General features: G+C 43.3%; 1 protein-coding gene across 7 annotated transcripts; it reads left to right on the top strand.

The window, feature by feature from the left end:
* The first annotated feature begins 1,175 nt into the window (after window positions 1-1,175).
* Window positions 1,176-25,253, top strand: LOC115051495 (1-phosphatidylinositol 4,5-bisphosphate phosphodiesterase delta-4-like). Of its 7 annotated transcripts, none has more exons than XM_029514900.1 (19): window positions 1,176-1,433; window positions 3,211-3,529; window positions 4,405-4,571; window positions 5,470-10,231; window positions 12,019-12,066; window positions 12,524-12,682; window positions 14,339-14,567; window positions 14,668-14,797; window positions 14,902-15,133; window positions 15,414-15,615; window positions 16,156-16,300; window positions 17,127-17,279; window positions 18,316-18,483; window positions 21,076-21,232; window positions 21,408-21,524; window positions 22,426-22,604; window positions 22,681-22,813; window positions 22,941-23,090; window positions 24,053-25,236. In XM_029514900.1, the coding sequence occupies exons 5-19, from the start codon at window positions 12,042-12,044 to the stop codon at window positions 24,142-24,144; spliced, it is 2,271 nt and encodes a 756-aa protein (XP_029370760.1). In that variant the 5' UTR covers window positions 1,176-1,433; window positions 3,211-3,529; window positions 4,405-4,571; window positions 5,470-10,231; window positions 12,019-12,041; the 3' UTR covers window positions 24,145-25,236. The 7 variants fall into 7 exon arrangements, with proteins under 7 accessions (XP_029370760.1, XP_029370768.1, XP_029370777.1 ...); XM_029514908.1 differs by lacking the exon at window positions 3,211-3,529 and having other exon boundaries at window positions 5,470-9,557; window positions 9,991-10,231; XM_029514917.1 differs by lacking the exon at window positions 3,211-3,529 and having other exon boundaries at window positions 5,470-6,928; window positions 7,086-10,231.
* The last annotated feature ends 185 nt before the right edge of the window (window positions 25,254-25,438 follow it).

Consider the following 25,438-nt stretch of genomic DNA (forward strand, 5'->3'; position numbering starts at 1 on the left):
CACTGTATGCGCGGAGCCACATTATTCTTTGGTTGTTGTTTTGTTATGTTTTATATTTCAGAGGTTGTGATTTATTTATTTTTATTTTTTTTCAAAGCTCTTGTCCGCTGCCATTTTGGGGTGTTTAAAATACAAGTCAGTTTCGGACTTGAAATTGTGAAAAGTAAGGTTGTGCTCCATATTGTGGTGTTCAGCAATGTTTGCATATTGCCATATCAGTGTAGATGGAGCAGAATTAAACCGTTAAATGTAAAGCAGGTAAGTAGTGTGATACTTGGAACAACTGTGACACTATTGTATCCAATGGTGAGTCATTTTTCTTCGTTGCACATAATTTGAGAGTCCCCCAACCAAATCCCACTTTAGCCACTGCCGCTAAGGAATCCCGCTCTGGATGTAAATGCCAATTTTCCCCATGAAAGGACTTTTTGTTGCACTATTTTCTAACATTAAACAATACAGGACAAAATTGATTCAGCCTATTTAATGTGGCTCTCGACAAAACATTAGTCATTATGGGAAGTGAGGGCCTATTTCAATGGCAAAAAGAAGAATTTATAGCTCTAAACACATTTAAGATGTTCTTTACTCACTTTTTGTCTCTCTGACAGAATCCATGACAATTACAATTTTTTTTCGGACAACCAATAGTCACTTTTTTTAATGAGAAGTTGGCAACACTGTACAGTAAAAATATAACAAGTAATTTCTCCAAAACCGAATACGATCAGGGTGACTTTTCAAACAATGGAATTAAATTACGTACTCATCCTGGGAGCAGCGCACCGAGGCACTCTCAAAATTTCTGTAAAGGAATTTTCGAGTTGAAAAGTGCAAGACTAATAATAATAATAATAATAATAATAATAATAATAATAATAATAATAATAATAATAACAATAACTACACATGCTGGTTTAGTTTCCTGTGAAAACAAGACAAACAAAACAGCAGCAGAAAAAGTTCAGCAGGAAAACATTTAAATGGCAGTGAGTGTGAATGATGATGGAGCAGTGATCTTAGTGCTGAGCTCTGACAGATGGACAGTTAGAGATCCTCATCTCACCTCTGAGCTTTGGTCTGACTCTCATGTTCCCCACACAGAGTGGTTTTAGAGGGAGGGGCTCCCTCCTCTCTGTCCTCACACTGATTCATAGCTGAGCCTCCACCTTCACACAAACACAACAAGATTTACATTGCAGGACACATAATCAGCATTACTGCCACTAACTTCAAAGAAAATTATCTCAGATCTGATGGTGCTTCTTCTCACTGTCCACTGGATGTGTTGATTGAGCTGTAGTTCAAGTTTTGTCACCATATTGATCAAATAATTTAATTATTTAAACGATTTTTTTTACTAACAATAAAAAGGAGGAGTGCTGCTGCTGCTTTAAACCTTCAATGGATTCACTGTATCTGGAAATACTCAGGTAAGAGTTAAAGTTCATCCAAGGTTTCAGACCAGCTCTGACATGTTTGTTTTGTCAGTGCAAGATTATTGATGCTTTACATCAGAACAAGAATAAATTGAAGATAAATAGAAAATAGGAGATATAAAGGAAGGTAGATAAACACGTCTACTGTCTTCAACACAATGTAATCACTGTGATCCTGTTCAGACATTTACAGATTCTCACCTGCTGAACTCACTTCAGGTCGATTTACATTCGACTTCACAGCTTTATGTGCTCATTTAACATGTTACAGCTTGTTCTTTCCAGTCAGTCTTGTTCCGTGTTTACTCCAGGGAAAGATCACTCCCCATTACGGAACCGGTTTTCTTTGTCATAACAGGTATCAAATCATCATGACAAAGGAAACATGTACATGACAGTTCTACCAACTGTCCACTAGATGGAGATAACTGACCATCAACTGAGAACTAAGTTCATCATCCAAAAACAGGCAGTTTGGATCAGAGATTCATTCCGTAACCAAGTCCACATTTTCCTGGGAGTTTTATCACATCAATTATGTGTTCCATCACTTGATGCTTCTTCTTCACCTGTTAATGATGAAAGGACATTTGTGTGCAATTTTAGCCAAAAGAAAATAAATATCAGCACTATCTCTGTGGATCTTTCTTTTAGGAAACCAAAAGAAAGACTTTCTATATACGCACATTCATTGTGGCCAGTAAAGAAAAATTTTCACTGCACAGGGAAATCTGTTTCTGACTGTACATATGACAAGAAACACTTTGAATCTTGAATCTTTTCTCACACTGGCTGCTGTTTTTTATACCTCCCTTTCTAAAAAAAAAAAAAAAAAAAAAGAATATCACTTGCAGTAACTGCAAATCCCAAACACCGAACAATACAGATATTGTGATTCTTAACTGTGTGTCAACCACTTGCAGTTGGTGCCATGCATACTGTGAAAAACTTGTAGCTATTAATGGATGTCTTTTGGGCTACTGAGGGTTGTAATGGAAAAAATATGTCTAAATCCTTTGGTTGAGGATGAGCAAAACAATCCCAATCATCAATCTCCTCATCTACACTGGCATGTGCCTGTTTCTCTGGGATCTCTGCTGGTCTTCTTCCATTTATTTCACTGGATACTGTCTCTTTATCTTGTCTCTCATAATCCGACTCGCCTGTATTGCACAGCATTTGAAAATGGAGAAGGACAATGGCACTCTGCGGGCACGGCCACGTAAAGCAACCCATTGTTCAACTCAATTATTTTTATTGTAATGCATAATTTGTCTTATTTCACGTGGTTTTCATATTTCATCCTGTCTACCTGTTCCCTCTGCAGTCGTGGCCTCCTCATTGCTAATCTCGGGTTCATAATCACTTTCCAGGTGACTGGTTTAGCTGCTGCTCAGAGGCTACAGAAGATAAACAGTTTAAACTTAAAGTTTTTCATTTATTTATTTATGTTCTTAATGGAATTTTCAAAAATCAGCAAATCAGCATTTGGGGGGTCTCAAACTCAAATTACCTGGGGGGGGGTGGGGGTGGCGATGAGCACTTAGTCTGGCTCCACATGGTTCAGGAATGGATCGAGGAACAACAATATTGGCTCCAAATTCCCCAGATCTCAATCCAATCCAGCATCTGTGGGATGCGACGGACAAACAGAGGTCTAGAGGAGTCCAGGCCTCCAGGACCAGGACTGCTGTTCATTTACATTTACAATGCTGTAAACGGAACCTTTCAGGTTGTTGCCCATTAATATTCAGCTTTATCCCTTCATCAGTTCCTCCTCCAGCTGAGATCCAGGGAGTTTTGGAGTTGTTGGTGGAGCCTGGAGCTTACATATCGTCCCTCATCTGTGGAGGGCAGAGTTACGCTTTTCAGCGTGCAGTCCGCCGAAAAGCCACCAGAGGAAGAAGAAGAAGAAGAAGACAAAGAAGATGAAGATTAAAATGAAGAAGAAGAAGAAGTAACCAATGGAGCTGAACGTTTTCAGTGTGTGAGAAGAGCGTTGGTGTCGGTTTTCATCTAAACGCAGCTCTTTTCAGGGCGCCGGCGAGTCAACCCAGCGCTGCGCGCCATGTTGGCCACTGGAGCCGGAAGTAGGCACGAGCTTGAACGGTCAATGTTAGCTGTTAGCATGTTAGCTAAGCCACATCTCATTTGAATGTGGAACGTTTCTGTGTGATGCTAACGACTTTTCCGGTCTATTCTAATTAATGTCACCCTAACCAGTCATTCTGAGTAATGGTAATAGTTTATTCTGTCTAATGCTAACGAGTTATTTTGACTAATACTAATAATTTATTCTGTGTAATGCTAATGGTTTATGTCGACTAACGGTAAAATCATTTGGACTTGATTTAACAATTTATTCTAATGCTAACAATTTAACCTGACGAATGCTAACGAGTTATTGTGTCGAATGCTAATAGACCATTCTCTCCAATGCTAACAAGTTATTCTGTGAAATGCTTATTAGTTATTTTGACTAATACTAATTATTTATTCTGTGTAATGCTAATGATTTATGTCGACTAACGGTAAAATCATTTGGAGTTGATTTAACAATTTATTCTAATGCTAACAATTTAACTTTTGACCAATGCTAGCGAGTTATTGTGTCCAATGCTAATAGACCATTCTTTCCAATGCTAACGAGTTATTCTGTGTAATGCTAATGAGTTATTTTGACTAATGGTGTGGTGTCATTCTGACTGATTTTAACAATTTATTCTAATGATAACAATTTAACTCGACCAATGTTCAAGAGTTGACCTGACTCTTGTTAAAGAATTATTGCGCCTAATGCTAATGAGTTATTGTGTCTCATGCTAACGAGTTAACCCGACTAATGCTAATGAGACATTTTATCTAATATTAACAATTCATTCTGTCTAGTGCAAATAAGTTAATTCTACTCAGTTGATCAAATTAGTCCTTGTTCTTCCATCTTCTGATTTGTGTGTAATCTCAGCCCTGGCACAAGTGGACAGAGAAAAGATCTCTCAGTGGGTCGACCAGCTGTCCAGCCCAGAGAGCAGAGAGAAAGCCCTCCTGGAGCTCAGCAAGAAGATGGAGCCAGTGCCAGATCAGGCCCCCATGTCGTGGCCCTCCTGTGGCCCCATAGCAGCCCTGCTGCAGGTAAGAAAGCCAGAGCAGGATTTTCTACATGAGGGGTACAAGAGACGCACCAAGCAGTGTTATTTTGGCAGCAAGTTTGGATTTAGTTTCAGCTGCAGTCTTTTCACTAAAATATCACTTAGTTTTAGTCAATGGATCAAGTCAAACTAAATTTAATAAAGAGTCATGAATACTTAAAGAAATTTAAAAGTCATGAATTCCTGAAGTCATTATCAGACAAGGTCAGTCCTATATTTACCTGCATATGGAAGCCCAAAGATTAATAATTAAATAAATATATAATAAATAAATACTTCATAATGATTATCTTCACATCATCATACAACAAACATATTTTTATTTCATAATGTCGTTTTTCAGTAGAATGACTTAGTCTGTCAATCAAAGCAAGTAGGCCTTTAATACCTGCCGGATCTGCAATAAAAAAAAGAGAGCAATAAAAAAAAAAAAAAACTTGTTGATGCGGGATATTGTCCGGTTGCAGCCAACTGAGCCTACCAATGAAATGAGAGTAATACAGCTTTCCCTCTCAACCAAACTAACGCCACTAGCCAATCAGAAGTAAGGTGGGGGTGGGTCTTGCAAATTTTGGTTGGAGATCCAGCTGCGGGTGATGCTGCATTCTGAACAACTTGGGGGGGGGGGGGGTGGTGAGCACTTGAGTTGTCAAACTCTGAAATGACTACTTCCAAAATAAACACAAATGGCTGCTGCAAACAAATCTATCGTTAAGCAATATACGATAGTATGCCAAGTTTTTTTTTCTCCTCCGAGTTAACGTGTGAACGCTATGATGTCGTAAATCGGAAATTAAAAAAAAAAAGAAAAAGAATTCTCGGTTCCGAGTTTTCGTGAACGCAGCAGCATCCAAGCCGGCGTTTTTGTTTTTTCTTTTCAGCGAAGTCACTGTTGGAGATGATGGAGAGTATGAAGCCAGGGGAAGATATCCTAACAACTGACAAAGGACTTAGAATCCAGGATGTGGATAGAAAAGAGGGGCAGAAACGACAAGCCTTTTGCTTATTTGTTTCCTATGTTACATTGTAACATTGTAACATTGTAACTGTTTACAAGTAGTTTTTGTATAAATTGTCCTTTACTGAGTTAAAAGGTTGCTAATGGAATAGTACCTCAAATCAATTTGGGGAAATCAGGCTTGGGATTTTTTTTTCTTTAATCTCTGTACCCGTTATGGAAAGGTGGCAAGATTTAAATGTCCTATACACCCAGACATAGATTTCACTTGTTCTTTCTTTGTTTTGTTTTGTCTTTATAAAACATGATCTCAATAAGAAAGTAGCCAGTGAACAGTAAATCTCTCTCGATCAGATATGCATTGTTTATAGGAAATATGCTTGGCATTCTTGGAATCAAATGTAAAATTTGTCCAAATGTCTCCTCTCTCTCCCAGGCATTTAGTCACATCTACGTGTGAGATAACTGTACATAGATACATGCAAGTACAATTATACTTATAGCACTGTGAAGACATCACTTCTGATTGGATCTCTTCCAAAGTCGTTCCACTTCTTCCTAATTCGTCTCTGCCTTCTCATTGGATCTCCTCTCTGGCAAACATTTCTCTCCTTATGCATTACTTTTTATTTAGTTTTTGTCAGGAAAAAAAGGGGCAGCAAATGATTTGTCAACAAAATTAACATTGGAACAAAGGGCCTCAAAATCCTAAACTTGTCATGTTGTTCTTCAAACTGAATTGGTTTCCAACTGGTTTTTAAATATCCCAGGAAATTGTCAATATGTGCCCGTCAGTCAATCCACCAACCCTAACATCTAATCAGTCCAATGTGAAACCTCCCATCCAGAAACAAGCTTAATTAACTTCATGACTCCAGAGTACCATGACACTTGCCTTTGAACTTAAATGGCAACATGAAAAACTCTCACACACGCATCCATGAATTTTTTAAAGGTTCAAAGCATTTGGTAATTAGACACAGCATGGTTTGTCTCAGCTGCCGCCCTCTATCCATGAATCTCTCTACAACGAAAATGTGCGAGCCATACCCACTGCGCCGCCAGCGTGACACCGGCACACCGCCATTTTGAGAACAACAGACAAAAGATGGTGGCAGAATTCTCCCGCAAAACAGCACTGAAATTACAATTTTTTTTTGAAGTTGCAACTTTCATATTATGGCCTTTATTTGTCAAACATACAAATTCTTTTTCCGTGTTGCTATAATTCCTGTAAATCCCTTCTATTTTAATAATTATAATCTTTGTTATGTGTGTTTGATATGTGTGTATAAACTCTCTCCTGTTTCAGGGTAAAAATGATCATCAACCCATCCAAAGCATGTGGTTTGCCGCTACTCGCATCTGTCTGACGGCTCCAGGTACTCCTATCATGTTTCGGGCGCTATTCTAAGAAAATGATAAGCAAAATAACGGGGCAGAAACAAGGAAATGTATTTTGACTAGGAATAGCGATGTTAAATTAATGCTACTTTTACCGGTACTGGCCATCCTTCCGGTGCTTCATCCGAGTCATAGGAAAATGTTGTGGTGGGGATAAGGACCATCACTGGCTGTAAAGAGGATAAGAGTCAGTCGCTTCGGTGGATGGGGACAAGGCCAGACTTGTTCAGAAGGCCTGACACAGCTTCACCTGTTTTCTGCCACTGCTGAGATAAACGAGTGCAGGTTCTCGCATCATGCCGATCCTACAGCTGCTGCTTCTCCACCTTCTGTGGCCACAGGTTGGGCACTCACTAACACCCCACACGGTTTGGACTGGATGATCTGTGTTTTTCGTGTTCACAAGGCCCACTCTTACGTGGATGGATCAGGCAGTTGCATAAGGATTATGGCTTCTCCCACGTTTGGTAAGATGAGGACACAGCAGTGGTTTCCCCCTCCACAAGAACCTGACAAGACAAGGAGGCAGCTCCAGCTGCAGTAACATCTCGATGAGAGGCTCAGGAGATCCTCTGACCCCTCTGACACCAGACTTTAGACCGCCTCACTAAGAGACAGAGGACCTGCACTCATCATCAACACTGTGCTCCAGTGCAGTACAAGTAAAATGTATCCAGTCTTCAGCCCTTTGTACCACATTTATCAAAAGAGAAAAATATGTTTTATATTCTGCTTTATTCCAAATTGACTCTCAGTTCTGAAGTTGTGATCAACTGAAATTCATTTGCCTGCACAGTGACTCTCCCTGCTCCTCGACCCCCAGAGGAAAAGGCCCCCAGCAAGGAACTGCCAAACAGATGCCGAACCTTAAACTCTGGACATGGACATAGTTTTTATCAAAGTGGGGCGACTCCTTAATTCTCTGCTCAGATGTGGAAAGAAGTAGCTTTAACCTCATGCCTATGCTTTCAAAGACATTCATTCTTGGTGTTCTGCATCTGATATAGAGATGTGCTCTCCGATAAATGGCTTCAGCTTCTTTCATTCTGCTGCAGGGAAGGAAGAAAAGAAGTCCTAAGCAGGTATAAGTGAACAGACTTAACAACATTTAGCCGCAGCTTTGTAGTGGTTAGGAGTTTTCCATTTCTATAAACCTGGCCCAAGCCCTTTAGAAGAATGAAGAAACTAGCAGCAGTGTCTGAGTAATTGAATCCTCCATTTCATTCAGTGCAACTCGATAACATCTTTAACTCGACTTTTATTACCTGGAAGAAAAAAACAAAACAAAACACACAAAGTATCTGTCGTACAAGCTTTCATCATTGATCAGTGCTTGAACTGATCATTTAGAGTATGATCTATATATACTCATTTATGCCACCAGGGGGTGTTGATACTGCTCTACCCATAAGTAGTGGCAGGCCATCTGACTCCACTTGTACTTCTGGGTGTTCTTAGTGCCATATGTCATTTGTAAGTGCGAATAAAATTCATGAGTAAGTATCTAGGGAGTTGATGCTGATGTTCGTCGGCGGTGCTACCGTATTTATTGTTCCAGGGTCTAATTGAGCAACAACAGCTGATGTTCGGAATAAGACCGGCTCAGTATTTGGTTACATCACAGGGGCTTTTATTTATCATGCTCGTCAAAGAAAGTCTGCCAACACGGCGCTTAAAAATTGTTTATATAATATTATTTTTAGTATTTGTTTTGTGTCTGCAATCAATTATTCAAGCCTTTTGTTTCTTTGGTCTGCCTCGGGCTGCTGGGTAGTGTAGTTTGTTTCTTTGCATAGAGGAGGCCATCGCGAGGGAGCCCCTCCATTTCAGTCTTGGCCCGGGCTGTGTAATTTGAGGTGGGAACCTGAGCTGGAGCTGTGGATTATTAATGCCTGAGAACCTGAGCCTTAGGACCTGGGAACACAGAACACCACGGAGAATATTCATACTCTAAGCTCACAAGCCTCTCAGAGCCCTTGGGTCTGCCAATTATGCCAGTCAAGAACTGAGTTGCAAGCTGTTGGTTTGTTTGGTGATGAATCTCTCACTGGCCCGATCAGAGTTTGATCACAGTACTTCGGTTACACGTGACCCAAAAAACACTTTGACTCTGTAGTGAAGCTCTGCTGCTCCTCCTCCATTTGGGACGACGGGGACACAGGCTGCTCTGAACATTTCTCCAGACTGCTGAGCTGCTGAGATGTTTCCTGACAACAATCTCCAGAGTTTTTACTCAGTGGAACCTCAACAAGCCCAGCCAGTGAGCAGCTTCTGCGTTGCTAACGTGTCAGAGGTCAGGGGTCGCAAATTTCCCTGTCAGGAAAAGCTTCTGAGCGAGCGACACATCCAGCCGTGAGCCCCAAAAACCAGAGGCTGCGGAGGACAGTTGCTGGAAAGGTTTCTGCTGAGCGAGCTGAATGTCAGCGGCACGAATCCACAGAGCTAACTCGGCTGTGATTTTGAATGCGACGGCGGCGGCGGCGGGTCCGAGCACACCTCTGGGATGCGGAAGAACACGAGAGTGGCAGCTGACGACATCTGCAGAAGTGATGAGACGCAGCCATGCCAAGTTTCAATGCTGGCAGGAGGCCAAGCTTGATTGGCCAAGTGTGTTGACAGCAACAAGGAATTTCACTTATATCTCAGTACTTGCACATGAATAAACATAATGAACCAGAAATGAGAACAACAAAGAAGAAAAACTGAACAAATAAGTCTAAAATTTAAAAACAAATTAGTAATAATAATGATAATAAAAAGCTACAGAAACATGGGCATTTTTATATACATATATTATTATTTGCATGTTCAATTATTGCAGTTGTTCCAGTGATTTTAATTTTTTTACATTGATTACAGTATAAATTAGTGTTATTGACACTGTATGACTGATTCAAAACTTTCAATATCGAACCTAATGCTCATTTAGTTTACCTTCACTATAATCTACTGTAAATACATTTATGCACCTTTCTTTGTAAATAATGAGTCATCATCCTCTCTTCTTGTCTCCTTTTTACTTCTTTGAGAGAAGTATCAGGAATTCACACTTAAGGGATCGTCAGGGCACGCTGATGTATCCCACCCGTAACAGGGGCAAGCTGTTGGATCTGGAGAGGGGGCGAGCCAGGGGGGAGGGGCGAGTGAGCGTCACAGGGAGTGGCCTCAGGCTCTCATCGCTGCAGCATGTGTAGAGAGGAACAGAAGCACTTCCCAGGGCCATATGATCTGTCCAGCTCTGCAACAGCCGGTGGCGCTGACCAGGGATGATCCTGCAGCAGGTCAGACATCTCTTTCCTTCCCTAATTAAGGTGCATTATAGAAGCGTGTGTGTATTTTTTCACATAGACAAAATAAGACAAAACACTTTCCGGACCTTTTGTGTGCCATTTGGATGTTTTAGAATGAAGGGAGGAATCACTGGAACATTTAGCAAACCTTTGCTTTTCCTGAAATGACATCAGATATCATTTGGCTCAATAGCATGAAAATAGTGATGAGACAGATTGTGGACTTTGTTGAGGATGCAGTATTCAAACGACAGGACATATAATGTAGAAGTGACAGAAAAGTACACTCCTCTGACTCTTGTGTGCGTCTTCTGCTCTTTCATTCACTTTTAAACTGCACATCTGAGTTTGTTTGATGTGTAAAGGGTTAAGGTTAGGAAGATTATTATGCTTAATTGTGTGTATTAATTGTGATTGCCCATAAATCTGTAATTATTTCACTCAAGAGTCTCTTAGCTAATGATAATATAGCCTTAGTGAGGTCATTGTGCAATATCATATTGTGTATAACATCGACTTCATGTTAACTTCATGAATGAAATGAATGTCAGCGAGTTCAGGTCAAAATGGAAAGGAGTGGCGAGACCACGGCGGGGATTTGGGGAGATTATTTGGCTTAGCCGGCTCGACGCGGAGACTAGAATAAAAAGTGCAGGACAGGACAGAATGGAGTAAAAACAACTGAGCAGCAAATCCAGAGGCAGATCAACCCAGTGAGCTGCTGAGCGACATGCTCACCGGGCTGATTAATGTGGCTGATGCTGCCATGCGGAGCAGCCACTTAATGGAGCATAAAGCAAATTTTAAAAGGTCCCATAACGTCGACAATTACAATTCAGGCAGGGGCTTTTTATATTATCCAAAGTCTCAGTCAACAGAGAAATATTCATAGTCTGTATTCAGAAAAAGGTTTGGGTTGACCTTAAAACAAGCTGCGAGGAACTTTGTGATGTCACAACAAAGCAGTCGCCGCCCTGAGCCGGAAAGAGCTCGTACAATTACGCGATTGATTCAAGTTTCCTGCATAATTTTAGTGAAGCTCTGTGCGCGGTGGTGAAGTTCCACATGAGGTTTTAAGTTGTTCCAAACTAAAATTGAATAAAATTAAATTTTAGACTTTTAGACTTTTAATGAGATGGTTTTAGAAAAAGTCCACATAATGTGAAAAAAAGAAAGCAGTATAACTTGTGTCTGGTTTTAGCCATCATCTTGTAATTGCGGTCAAACTTATCAAAATTCATGACACACATTTTAAAATCAGTTGTCTGACTTTTTATTTATTTATTTATTTATTTATTATAGTCTGAAAACTGAAAATCACGCACATGCAGTATGAAGAGTTAAAAAAAAAAATTGCTTTACTGCGCTTGTTGTACCCTCATCAGTTTTTCTTGAGAGCCGTGCTTCCTGCTGCACTTTCTCACATTTCTTTTCAGGCAGGTTTTGCAATTGCGCCCGACCAAAGTCTACAGAAGGGATGTCAAAGTGGACATGGAAGAGGGACATTTAGCCTGCTGACAACATGTGGCTTTTATTTTTGCTTTTGCAAACATGGCCTTTATGTTGTCAAGCCCTGGAACCCTTTGCACTGAAATGGAAAATAAAAATGTGTATATATAGGCCTACTCATTCAAGCAAAATGTGATTTGTTTAAAAAAAAATAAAGAAAGAAATCTTTGCGCTCATATAAATGCTAAAGGCAGGTTTGGTATAAAATATCCAAACGTACTTTTTTCCAAATCAACTGATTCCTTCTGATTCTGTCCCTTTTGCTCCAGATGGAAGTGTGAGAAGACGCTGAATGGCTTCCACGGCGAGTAGCCTCCGTAAGTCTGCTCTTCTCCCCCGGTGATGGCATTATAGCCGCTTCATTATTTATCAGCAAACTGCGTAATTTCCATTCTCTCTGCCTCTCTGAGTGGATGTACATTGTTCTCAGATTCAAACTTCTAGTCAGGGTGTCCCACCTGTAGGCAGAAACAACAGTCGAACAGGTTAAACTGCTAAATTGCAAAATAAGTAGAATTCAGCTATATTTAGTTTCTCCCTACAACAAGAAGTCTTGTCAGATATGAAGTAGAAATTTCTTTTTTTTTTTTTCCCCTGTGACATAAAATTGTAAAGATGTTATTTATTTTCACGTTGGAAAAGATGGAATTACATAAACCTGAAATGAAGTGATGTTTTTTCTTTTTATTTCAATTCGGTGACGTATCTTTCTTTTGAGTGGGACATCCCTCTATTTAAAAAATAAATAAATAAATTTCCCTCCTGTCTTTGCAGGCCTCCAGGGGGATGACAACATCCAGTCCATGCTGGTGGGGACAGTGATGAGGAAAATCAAGTCCCGCACCTGGAAGAAGCAGCGTTACTTCAAACTGCAGGACGATTGCATGACCATCTGGTACAAGTCCAAGAAGGCCGGCAATGCCACCTCCACGTGTAAGATCGCACGATTCACTGCTCATACTTTGTACACAATACGACAGTGGTGTGAGTAGAAGACTCCAACAAATGATTTGTTGTTAAAAAATACGGCGGCGATGTCTGCTGAATAATTCTTATATATATACTACTATGAGTTGCGTACCCGCACGGTTGTAATCATTGTCACCTGTCGATGACATCACATCCCCCACAAAACGAATGTGCGTTCACTATACTGACTTTTTCACAATGAGCCTGCTTTATTTTGTGCTTCTATTAGTTTTAATCCCTTGAGCCGGAGACAGCTCGGTTATATCTGCTGCTGTCACGGACGGAATAACCTTCTGAAGCTGCGGTTCATAAGTTGTCAGGGAAGCGAGCCGAACAGATCTCATACTGGCCGAACGCCGAGCTTTAATTTGAAACTGCTTCATCCTTTGCTTTATCACTGCTCACTGTTATTGCTGTTATTTCGATCCAGAGCTTGGTACTGAAACGAAAGTTTAAGAGCTGATGCTGTCCTCCAACAGCGGCCAAGCTGACTCACTACTCACTCACCTTCCATCGCGTATCCGTTTCTGGGTCGCGCGGGGTGCTGGAGCCAATCCCAGCTCACATTTGGGTGAGGGCGGGGTACACCCTCGACAGACCGCCAGTTCATCACAGGGCCGACAGGCAGAAACAAACACAGGGAGAACATGCAAACTCTGCAGGGAAAGGCCCCAGGCCAGGAACCGAAACCCACAACCTTCTTGCTGTGACTCCTCACACCACTTTCCATGATATAGACAGCACTTGAATGTGCTTTCATTCACTTGTTTTACAGGGATGGACTGTTTCCATCTCAGAATGCATCCATGTTGTGTCATAAAGAGGAGTGTATTGCATTTGCAGTGAATTTGCCGTGCTTCTGCAGTGCATCTGTGATTACGCAGTGATTTCAAAGTGCGTTCGTAGCGGCCTTGGCAGTGCTAAAATAGCTAAAGTAGATTATTACAACAACGAAAACCTACTGATTCACTTCCTCTTTAGAACTTTTGGCCTTAAAAGTTTTTTTTGTTTTTTTTTTTTGAGCTTTTATTCTACAAGCTTCCATCAATCAAAGATATAATATATGACTGCGAGTGGATGAACTTAGATTTGCATATTATTTTGTTTTGGAGCACGGCAGCATAGTGGTTAGCGATGTTCACAGCAAGAAGGCCGTAGGTTTGATTCCCGGGCCTGGGACCTTTCTGGGGTGGAAGTTGCATGTTCTCTCCATGCTGGAAACGGATAAGTGGTAGAAGGTGAATGAATTAATGTACGAATGATCATTCATAAGCTGGCAGCAGCCCATATTTCATGTTAAACAGCCAGCTCGCCAACTGGAGTTAGTCATGGCAATTGAATTCAATGGAAAAATTGCAGGAAAGACCGCAAACAGGTTAGAGCGAACAGCTATCCCAAACCAAACACCAAAATACAGCTTCTGGTCAGCTAACCCAAACCCTCACAAAAAGAACGTGATCTGAATGTATTGCCATATTTATTATTATAACATTTCCAGACATTTTTTGCTCACCATTTGATATCACACACACACACAATTTATATGATGTTGTTCAGCATATCTTTAGTGTTTCGCCGTGATTCCCTGTCTCACCTCCCGCATCCCTTCTTTGCGCCCAGTTTCTGTGAGTGACGTGGAGGCTGTACGTGAGGGCCACCAGTCTGAGGTGCTGCTCAGCATCGCCGACGAGTTCCCGCCGGAACGATGCTTCACTCTGGTCTTCCGCAGTCGCAGGGGGAACCTTGATCTGGTGGCGGAGTCAGCTGAAGAGGCCCAGTCCTGGATCAGGGGCATGAGGAAGCTGATCGAGAACCTGGAGAACATGGGGGAGCGAGAGAAACTTGACCAGTATCCTTCACTCATTGTTGTCATTGTCGGACTCTGGATTTTGAGTCAACTAACTGTTATTATGCATTGAATGTGACCTTTCCTGAGGCGATGTTCCCAGATGGATCGGTGACTGGTTCAGGAAGGCAGACAAGAACAACGATGGCAGGATGAACTTCAGGGAAGTGAGAGACTTACTGAAGATGATGAATGTGGACATGAACGAGCACCACGCTCATCGTCTCTTCACGGTGAGGGCCTCTGAGTGAACACACAGAAACCCCCCAATTCCCCTAAACTGCAGTGAGACCTTGTCTTGATGTGCCTGGAAATATTCTGTTTCACCCTCTCTCAGATGGCTGATAAGTCCCAGTCGGGGACACTTGAAGATGATGAGTTTGTGCTCTTCTACAAGATGTTGACACAGCGGGAGGATGTTCTGAGGGTTTTCCAGGAGTACTCAGGCGACGGCCAGAAGCTATCCCAGAATGATTTGGAGGACTTCTTGCGAGAGGAACAGCTAGAGGGCTCTGACACCCAACAGCATGCCAAGCAGCTCATTGAACGCTATGAGCCCTCAGACACAGGTACCTTTCCATACCACAGATATCCCAAAGGTGAGGATGCTCCCGCATGTTATGCCTTAGTGTGATGTGGACTTTTCAGCAGGACAGATCTTGTGGTGTTGACTTGCCACTTAAAGGAAGAAGATGCTGCTTCACATTTAAAAAAAAATTGTAGTTCTTCACCTCATATCTACCCTTGTGGAATGAACGTGTGATATATTCTTTTTATTTTTATTTATTTTTTTTTTTTATGGTTGTATTCCAACTTGAGACGGCTGACACCACTGCTCTGTGTTCCCAGCCAAGTTGCTGAACGCCATGACGTTTGACGGCTTCTTGATGTACCTTGGCTCAACCGAGGGCTCCATCTTCAACCCACGGCGGCGAGGCGTGTACCAGGACATGAGCCAGCCACTGTGCCATTACTTTATCTCCTCCTCCCACAATACGTACCTAATGGAGGACCAGCTCCGCGGACAGAGCAGTGTGGAAGGATACATCAGGTAGAATTTGCAAACTCACACAGGCTGTGGGTTTTTTTTGTTTTGTTTAGTTTTTCCTGCGTTGTTGGCAATGAGTTAAGCGAGCTGGAGGTATGTGGCATGACAAAATTAATATATGCATTTTTCGCAACATCAGTGGTCAGGAAGTCGCACCTTCATAACATGCAAGGTTGTGCTACCGCAGATAATTCTGTTTCTGTCCATCTTCAGAATGATTTCAGGGTTTCCTTGTGCAGAAATCCGTCCATTATCTAATGTGCTCTCCAGCACTCGCCCCGTTGAGCCTCCCGGGGGTAATGAGAATTACTGTGACGTTGCCCCCGCATTAATCTTCCTCAATTCATTATCTTTACACAATTCATTAATGAAAAATGAGTGACTCTTCATGCAATTCATTCAATTTCATCCATTTAGTAATGGCAACAGTGAGCTAATTATAAGCGTGATAAAAGAGATTGACTCATGCCCAGTGACCCTCAGAGACGTCAGGTCAGAGAGTGACTGATTTAATGAATGACTGAATGTGTCTTTGCTGCTAAGGGCTCTAAACCGCGGCTGCCGGTGTGTGGAGGTGGACTGCTGGGACGGTGCCAACGGAGAACCCATTGTCTATCACGGACACACTCTCACGTCAAAGATACTCTTCAAGGACGTGGTCAGTGCAGTGGGGAAGTACGCCTTCAAGGTAGCGTCAGCCGCCGCCGCCGCCAGTTGTGTTTTTAGCCCGCGCAGGTCACACACGCTTAGAATTAGAAAGAGGCTCATTCTGTTCACCGAACATATTTTGTAATCCTCTCCTGCTGGCATTAAATTAGTTTTTTGCTTTCACTGCTAAAGCTTAAACAAATCTCTGAGCACTTCATAGGATATTTATATGAGGGAGCACAACCGTGCAGTGGTCTCTGAGACGTAATCTCAAAGCCTTATGAAGCAAAGCGGCCAAGGATCTGTTAAAAAAAAGCTCCAGCACATGCACAACAGAGGCTGCTGTGCACCAGTTCTTTTCTGCACCTGAGTGTTGTGACCTCATGACCCCCTCTGCCTGTAACAACCCTCTTATGCACTACACCGAAGTACAAAAACAGACGGAGGCTTCGAGTAATAAACTATTTATTGTAAATAGTTTCAGTGTTTCTGGGGCGGGAGGGTTTGCTGTTTGACAGAGCAGGTAGTGGGACCTGGAGGACAGTGAGGAGAATGGAAATGGACCTGAGGCAGTCAGGATTGAATTCATTTTAGAAGATGAGGCGCATAGATTTACATACACGGAGAGCATTGAGGTTCACAGCGGAGTCCAAGGAATGCAGGGAACTACATCTGCCGCGCCTGAAACAAGGGGGGGGCAGGAGAGAGAAACTGGAGGTGACACTGCCACTCTCTCGGCCAGCCAGGCACAGCCCAGGTGTATGGCCTCGACTGTATTATCTTTCCTCTATGATCATCTTCTCTGAGATTCAGTTACAAACGCACTCCCTCTTTCTGTCCCTTTGACTCTTCCTCTCCTCATCCAGGTGTCAGAATATCCAGTCATCCTGTCCATTGAGAACCACTGCGGTGTTGAGCAGCAGAGGGTCATGGCCCAGCACCTCAACCACATCCTCGGCGACAAGCTGCTGAAAAGCACCCTGGACGGCAAAGCCCCCATCAGGCTGCCGTCTCCTGAGGTGAGCTCTCCAGAACGCCCACCTCTATAGCCAGCCTCTGCCAAACAGGACATAAAGACGGACAGCAGCCTTCTTTCTTATGGATGCAGCCTCAGAATGATTTGCCTGTGCTTCCCGTATCATTTTTCCTGTAAGCCCGCCCGACAGTGCACCATTGTACGATCAAATTTATTTCGATAGCGCCAAATCATAAGAGTTACATTGAGGCACTTTACACATAGAGCAGGTCTAGACCAAAGAGAGAGGACAAGAAGAAGGGGCAAAGATAGCGACATGTAACGGTGTGCTGTTAAGTAACATTCTGAACCAGCTGAAGGCCTTTCAGAGATTTGTTGGGATGGGATGGGACATTTAGGAGAGGATGAGTCGAGAATTTCCATCACATTTTGTATCATCATGATAAACTGAATCGATTTTTTTTTTTTTTTAATTATTATTTTTTATTACTGAAACCTGTGTAATTGCACTGAAAGAATTCTTACATTCTGTGCAGCGCGCTCATTGAAACTACACACTTTTTTGATTCACAGATTCAGTTATGTGCCCGACATAATGTTAACTCCTAAGCTTCACCACTGTAACTGCTCTTTCTCAGTTTACTGGATATCAAAGGGCCAAAATGTACCTCCGCCTAATCAGTTCCAGAAACGCTCCTGATCTTCATCACAGCAAACACACCCGGCTCGCTGTCTTTTTCTCGTGGCGCAAAAGCAAAGCGGCTGTAAAACATGCTGAAATGTCACCTAATAACTTTATCTTGTGTGCCTTGTCGCGGTAATACCCAAATGAGTTCCCAGCTATCAAGAGTCTACACAAAATAGTTCATGAACTGTTGTGCTTACTCATGCTCACTTTGCCATGAGAAAAGGGGGAAAAAAAAAATAAAAAATTGTTGTCAACCCGCTGTCAATGGCAGCACGGTTCCATAGGTCGACGTTGTCGACATGCAACATTGAATTATTTGACACAAAACATAATACTTTGTGCTTTGTGCTGAGGGGTGATCCCTGGAATTTCCCTTTGGCCCTCTTCTCAGGATCTGAAGGGGAAGATTCTGGTGAAGGCGAAGAAAATCGGAGGCCTGGAGGAGAGTTTCAACGGGACGGCGGAAGACTCTCTTACCGGGGAGTTCAGTGACGAAGACGAGATGGCTGAAATCGAGGAAGATAACCTCCACCGCGAGAGCGTCCTTCGTCGGGTTAAGGTAGGCTGAGGTGTGGTTACAGTACAGCTCTTTGGGGTGTAAGACCCAGACAGGATATTAAACACAGTCTACTGAACCGGTGCGATTCAGAAACATCTATTTCTGTCGTTTAGGGCTGATGAGGGCGAACGTGCATTTCAATTAACACTTAATAGATTAACCTGTCTAGCCTAAAAGGAAGGCGGATTTTTGATTAAATGCACGGTGTTAATTTAATTTAGTGGGCTTAAGGAAAGGATATTTTGGAACCTAAATGTGCAGGGTGGGTCAACACAATGGAGTCTACCTGAAACGACCCACTTCAGAGAACACCAGACAGAATACGCAGCATCTGATCACCTCAACATTGCAATTTCCTCCTCTGGGACAAAATAAAGAGCCCTGAACTTGGAGTTTGAATTGTCAGCCAGAGGTCAAAATTTCATTTTTAAGCTGCTTCCTCTTCCAGTTTAGAGCGTAACGGCCCACCTGGGCAAAAGATCCCACCAATGACACCAAACGCAAAACCTTGGAGTGCCTTTTGCAAAGCAGCATGCACTTTATTGAGCTGGTGCTTCTGTTTTTTTTTGTTTTTTTTTGGTCAGGGTTGGTAACAAGGATGATTCATTGACTAAAATCTTACTAACAGGCTGGTAAAACTGACTGGTGGCTAGCACCAAGATTACATTTGTCACCCCTCATGAAAGATACAGAGGATTTGAAGGCAGGGAAGAGACGCTGGCTGCTAAATAAGGTGATCCGTTTACACTGTGAGAGCAAAGGAGACGGAGGCAGACAGAGAGGAGACCAGCCGAGACATGGGTGTGATCTGACGTGAAAGTATTGCCATAAATACTGATGGCAGCATATGCGATAAGTTGATGTGCTAGATTTATTTTTTTTTTTAACATACTTGATATAACTTTTCTGTCTTGGGAGATATGACAACTTGTTTTGCCAGCATTGTGACGGCAGCATCATGCAGTTGGTTGTTTTTCCGTGTCAGGATGCGGAGACTTGTCAGAGATAAAGGCAAGCTGAAAAAACTGAGTTCAGAGATGCTTTTAATGGGCTGAAGGTTCACCTTCCGGCAATGGCGCAAAGCGCACAGCCAGAAAACACAGGACAAGGATAACTCCACGCTTGTACTCGAGTGGCCCAGCTGGAGTTCTAACTTAACCTGAGCATGTCTGAAAGGGTTTTTCTGTTGATAGTCATCATCTAAGCCTGATGGCATAGCAAAATGTGAAAAGTGCAACGGGGTCTGAATACTTTCTGAACGCACCATATGCCAAAAAGAAAGGACGGAGGATCTCACTCCTCCCCCCCCCACTGACGCCATGCGACACCCGGTGAAGCCGTGCCTACGTAATGGCGAGGCCAGAGCAAGTTCAAATCGTCGAGGTGAAGGTTGCACAGTCTCCTCTAAGATGAAACACTTGATATCCCGAAGTGGACTAACTGCAATCGCCTCTGTTGATAAATGCCGGGGTGTAGAGTCTCTGAGCGATATCAATATTTCATGTCTGAATACATGAACACGTGAAAGTGCTCGAAACATGGTTTTGTGTCCATTTTCTCGAAAGAAATTATTTGCCGCTTTATTGATAAGCGTCTGAGAGGCGTGAAATACCACACTGGGTGTCAGCGCGGTCATCAGAGGTGAGGCCGGCGTCCACTTTGGCAGCGATGTGAGCTCAGAGGCGCTTGGTGATGGCTTAGGTGTCATCGAAGCATCGGTGTGACAGGCCGGATTAGCTTTCACCTGGAAGCAGGCAGAGATGCGCGTTGCAGGTTTCGCTGTCACGGCTGCCATCCGTCCGGGCCCGCCGGAGCTCTGATCTTTACAGTCATGGAAGCTGCGCTGGCGGCACCCCTGCTTTGTGTTGGCACCGCAGGCGAGTATCGCTTGCGCGGTTCAAATGGGGGTTGTGTCACGGTTTCCCCTGCACCTGGGGCTTCCACCCACAGGATTCCTTTGCAGCACAAAAGGGTTTACTATATCACGTGTCCGACAGGCAGCCAATTTTGAAGGTCAATCACAATGAGCCAATTTGCCCACCCGAATGGATTTGAAAGAATCCCAATTTCCCACCAGTCAGCAGAACTGATGAAACATAATACGTGAAATCTTGCAACCTGATATTCTGCTTCCAAAACCTTAAAAGCCCTCATTTTAAAGAGACATGATGACATTTGCCCTCTGCCACTGCAATTTCATACATCCTCAAATAATTTTGTGGCCACTTCCTGGTCATCCATGCACACCACGGAGCCGGCTCTTTCTCCCTCTATCTGTATTCTGCACCGTGTTGTTGCTGTGTTTATCTTTTACCTCTTCCTGGAATAACGCCCAGGTTGCCTGTGGGATGATGTGCCACCTGTTGCTGACGTAGAGATCTGCCGCTGAGGGTTTCGCGATGACTTTGTACCAGCTTCTCAAAATACCAAAGTCTTTGTGATAGCAATGATCACGCGGAGCGTTTATTCGACAGAAGCACACTATATCTGCCCCTTCCGCAGTCTAGACGCTCCCCGGTTTTCAGCTTTTCTAGTCCAACGTGGTTTTTGGGGAATTCAAATGTACTTGTGTCCTGTCTTTTCATGCCGCAGAAGTCCAAGCAGCGTTTGTCGAAGGAGCTGTCCGACTGTGTGGTTTACTGCAAAAGCGTCCACTTCAGCAGCTTCAAGCACTCCCGCATCCACTCCAAGTTCTACGAGGTGGCCTCTTTCACCGAGTCGAAAGCCCGCAAACAGCTGAGAGAGGCTGGTGAGTTCTTGAGATTGACTGGATGATCATAGATAGAATAAATACAGCAAATCAACTTTAGATATCTGGGTTTAGGCTTCATTGTACTTCATATAACAGTGAGACATATCAGGCTTTCGGGCACAGTCCGTTCGTCAGCGTTGATTGTGCTTCTCGTGTGTTATCTCGATTTCAGGGGCCGAGTTTGTGCACCACAACTCGCGGCAGCTGACCAGGGTTTATCCCAGCGGCTTCCGAACTGACTCCTCCAATTTCAATCCTCAGGAAATGTGGAATGTTGGGTGCCAAATTGGTGAATGCGACTAATAGATAGATTTGATGTCATCTCAAGCAGCTGTCCAGACTTCCTTTTGTGTCTTCTATCTTTCATACTTTTCTGGCACATTAACGTTGCACTGGGCCATGTTTTTTTGGGGTTATTGGGATTTTTCAATCTGACAAGTCCTGTCTGCAGGCAGAACAGACTGGGCAGCGACCGAAATTTCAAATTAAGACACATATAGCACCGCATAATTAAACCGCTGTCCTAACAAATGTTCCATGAGTGCGACTCAAAATTTGTGTTTGGCTGTGACATTTCTACACAGGAGACAGCATTGTGGGTAAAGAGTAGGGGGGCCGAAACAAAAAAAAAGCCAGTGGAAGCCTGTAGTTCGGCTAAATTTTTGTAGGTTAACTGCTGCTAAATTCATCCGCTCCCGTAACCATAGCAGAACACAAACAGAAAATTTCTTTGAACTTATTTGGAAGAGTACGAGAATTTTGAGGAATGGGATGCTGCAGAAAAGAAAAATGGAGAAATGGAGAAGGAAATACAAAATTCAAGAAAAAAAACGGCAACTTGTTCTAGTTCCTTCGCCTCTGCAAAGTTTGAAGCACACCTAGCCTTGCCTAAAGCATTCCACAATGCAACACAATTAAAAAAAAAAAAGAGAGAGAGAGAGAAAAGAAAATTTCGTTCCTGAAATTATTGTTTTGCGTGGATAATGAGTCTTCCTATTGAGACACAGCCGCGCGATCAAAAAGTGAAGTTTGACGAAAGGAGACAGCTTTCACCGAAATAGTGCGTTTTGCCAGTGCAGCTTTAATGTTTTTCCCCTCCTCTCCAAGGGCCTGGTTTCTTTGGCATGAGAAGCGTTCCAAAAGGTTTCCCCCAGAAAGGCTAACCTCGCTTCTTTTCCCGTTCCTATCAGTCGCGTTGAATTTCCAGACCGCTGGGGAGGGAATGGATCTGAACGACGGGCTGTTCAGCCAGAACGGCCACTGCGGATACGTCCTAAAGCCCAGTTTCATGCGGGAGGCTGAAAAACGATTTGACCCCGAGATACCCCAGAAGCTGGATGGCTACAAACCCGTCACCCTCAGCATACAGGTACGGAGGAGGACATTGGAGCTGTTGAGAAACCAGTGAAATCAGGCTCTCATTAGACAACGCTGTCTTTTTAAAGGTGATCAGCGGCCAGCAGCTGCCCAAAGTCAACATCAAGGAGGATTCTATCGTGGATCCTCTGGTCAGAGTGGAGATCCACGGAGTTCCTATGGACAACGCCAAGCAGGAGACCAGATACATTGAGAACAACGGTAACGGAGACGCAGCGAAGGACGCCTCCTGTGTTACACGTTTCTTATTCTTCCCTCGCGGGGCAAACCGTGGGTTCCGCGCCCGCAACCTGACACTGACGGACCTGATCCGCTCTCTCCCCTGCAGGATTCAACCCCGTGTGGTACGACACCCTGCGCTTCACCATCCACGCTCCCGGCCTGGCCGTGGTGCGCTTTGTGGTGGAAGACTACGACAAGACGTCGAAGAACGATTTTGTGGGGCAGTACACGCTGCCTTTCAGCTGCATGCAGCAAGGTGAGGTTCATGCAAAGCTGCACGCACGCCAAATCTTCACGCCAACGCAGCCGCGTCACGTGCGAACAGGAGGAAAATTGCCTCGACCTAATCGGGGATACGTTGAATTGTAATATAATGCATTGCAACTGGTGCAGCCCCTGTAAGGTTGTGATATATGAAAGCTTTCGTATTTTAACTTTGCTGGTATCATTTGGGGTTTGCAATTAGCCAGCTTCAGCAGTTGAAGCCTACAAAATCTTGAGGTGCATTCTGACTCGTGTCCACTGAGCGGCGCCAAAGACCACGTGACAAGGCGCACGCCGTGTCTCTGCACGTCAGGTGAAGCTGTTTCCCCGAAGGATGATTCTCACTCTCAAAGCGGCGAGCAGTTCACCGGGTCACACTCGACTGAGACAGAATCATTTGAGCTAAACTGAAAGATGAAAACACAGAACTCGCTGTCCACAAGTCGCTTTAGAATGTCCATTTGGATAAATTAACCTGCAGTGATAATCTGGACCTTTGCTGTCTCTTAATGAGGTGATACGATAAAAAAAAACCAAAAAACTTTGATCCAGCTTTGGACATTTAAGGTTGAATAAAAAAAAATGCGTAGTAGCATTAGATTCATTTCCCGTTTCCTTGAAATGAGAACTCATAATTTTAGCAGTGAAGCATCACGATGATGTTTCACGATGATGACAATACTAAAAAGGAGCGTGTGGATGTATTCAAGCCAGGACTCTCTATCAAACGTAGATAGAACGGAGCAGTTCGGAGAAACTCGACCTCACAAACCTCGGCACACGCTGCAAAATGTGAGTTTTACAAGAATGAGAAGACCTCAACTCAGTTTTTTTGTTTTTTCTTTTTTTAATTCTTTTATTCAGGAGTAATAATAAGAAAGCTTCGCTTTGGGCTAATGCGATTGTATACATGAGTGGCCTAACCCCACGTGCTCTCCGTTTTGTGTTTGGCAGGTTACCGCCACATTCACCTTTTATCCCGAGATGGCACCGTCATTCCTCCCTCGTCCTTGTTCGTGCACATCAGGATCGCAGGCCTGGAATAAACCCGTCTCTGCTCCTCCTCCTCCTCTTCTCCACGAGCCTCCCCCGCTCCCGGAGATGCTTTTTCGTATCATCTTCATCTGATGTGAAATAATGCCATGCCAAACGTTTTAGTGGCGGTCTCACGGAGTCGGTGTTAGATGTGCATGTGTTCGTTCACCGTATTTGCGAAGCGTGCGAGCCTGAACGCTGCTCCCTCCCGTTCGACGTCGCCGTCTTGTTGTAGAGAATGTGCCACCGTCTTGTTCAGAGCCTGCGTGAATATGTTGTGTCAGTATTTCCTTTAAACAGTCAGCCCACCCCCCCCAAGCCTGTTCGACGGTTTATACTGCAAAGGATGCTGAACTTCAGAAATATTTGGCATTTCCTTTTCGCCAACAGAATAATTTGCTGAATAACAACATTCCATCGGTACCAGTGAAATTGGCGGGCGAATTTGACGCGCAGCAGCATCGCTCGTCGCGCCGAGAAACAGAACGCAGCCTGTTCGGCATCACAACTAACAAACCATTTGCACTAAATGACCTCAGTCGTCGGTAGGGAGCTGAAAGCGAGCGGAACTTCCGGAAAATCGGAGCTTGTTGAAATTTGCGAAACAGAAACGCACGTCGCCATCGCTGGATAAGACGCTGTCTGCGTTGAAGCGTGCTAATCAAATCAGTCGAAAACAAATTTTCAATTCACCAAACGCGTAATACAAAGACACCATTAAAATTCTTCTTGGTTTCAGCAACCAAAGGTCAAAAGGTCAAGGTAGGACGCTCTCAGGTCAGATAGGTCTTGTGGCTTTTCTGCTCTTTCCCTGAACGCCAGATACAGTTTGTGGCTCAATAAAAAAATAAAAACAAGTTGTTATAAATTAACTTTTTCCTCATAAATGTTAAGTATTGAGTATCTTTTGTGTCGTCCAGTATTTTTGTGGTATGTACATATTACCCATTTGCGTAAATGTATTTTCATATGTCTATTTTTGTATACACTGTGTACAGCATAGCAGACTGTGGTGTTATAATAGCTATTTTCATTATTATTATGGTAGAAGACCTCATTTGGATTTGCCACACCAAGCTGCAAATAAATAGGATTTTTGTTTCAATGCTACGACGTCGTCGTCTCCTTTCATTTTGATGAATTCGTCATGTGGCGAAGTGAAATAAAGGGAAATAAAAGGTGAAATAAAGGACGGTAAATTTCACAAACTGCGTTCATCCCAGAATACCGTTCGCAGTGTGAGTCAGCCTGTAAAGCACACAGGGGGCGGCGTCGGTCTTCGCAGCGTGCAGCCCGCCGGAAACA

The sequence above is a fragment of the Echeneis naucrates genome, chromosome 2 (genome assembly GCF_900963305.1).
Source record: "Echeneis naucrates chromosome 2, fEcheNa1.1, whole genome shotgun sequence".
Lineage (NCBI taxonomy): Eukaryota > Metazoa > Chordata > Actinopteri > Carangiformes > Echeneidae > Echeneis > Echeneis naucrates.

Coding starts and splice junctions, on each gene's coding strand:
- LOC115051495 (XM_029514900.1), top strand. CDS start 12,042: ATGGCTTCCACGGCGAGTAGCCTCC. Junction 12,683..14,338: donor CGGCAATGCCACCTCCACGT/GTAAGATCGCAC, acceptor CTTTGCGCCCAG/TTTCTGTGAGTGACGTGGAG. Junction 17,280..18,315: donor TCAGGCTGCCGTCTCCTGAG/GTGAGCTCTCCA, acceptor CCCTCTTCTCAG/GATCTGAAGGGGAAGATTCT.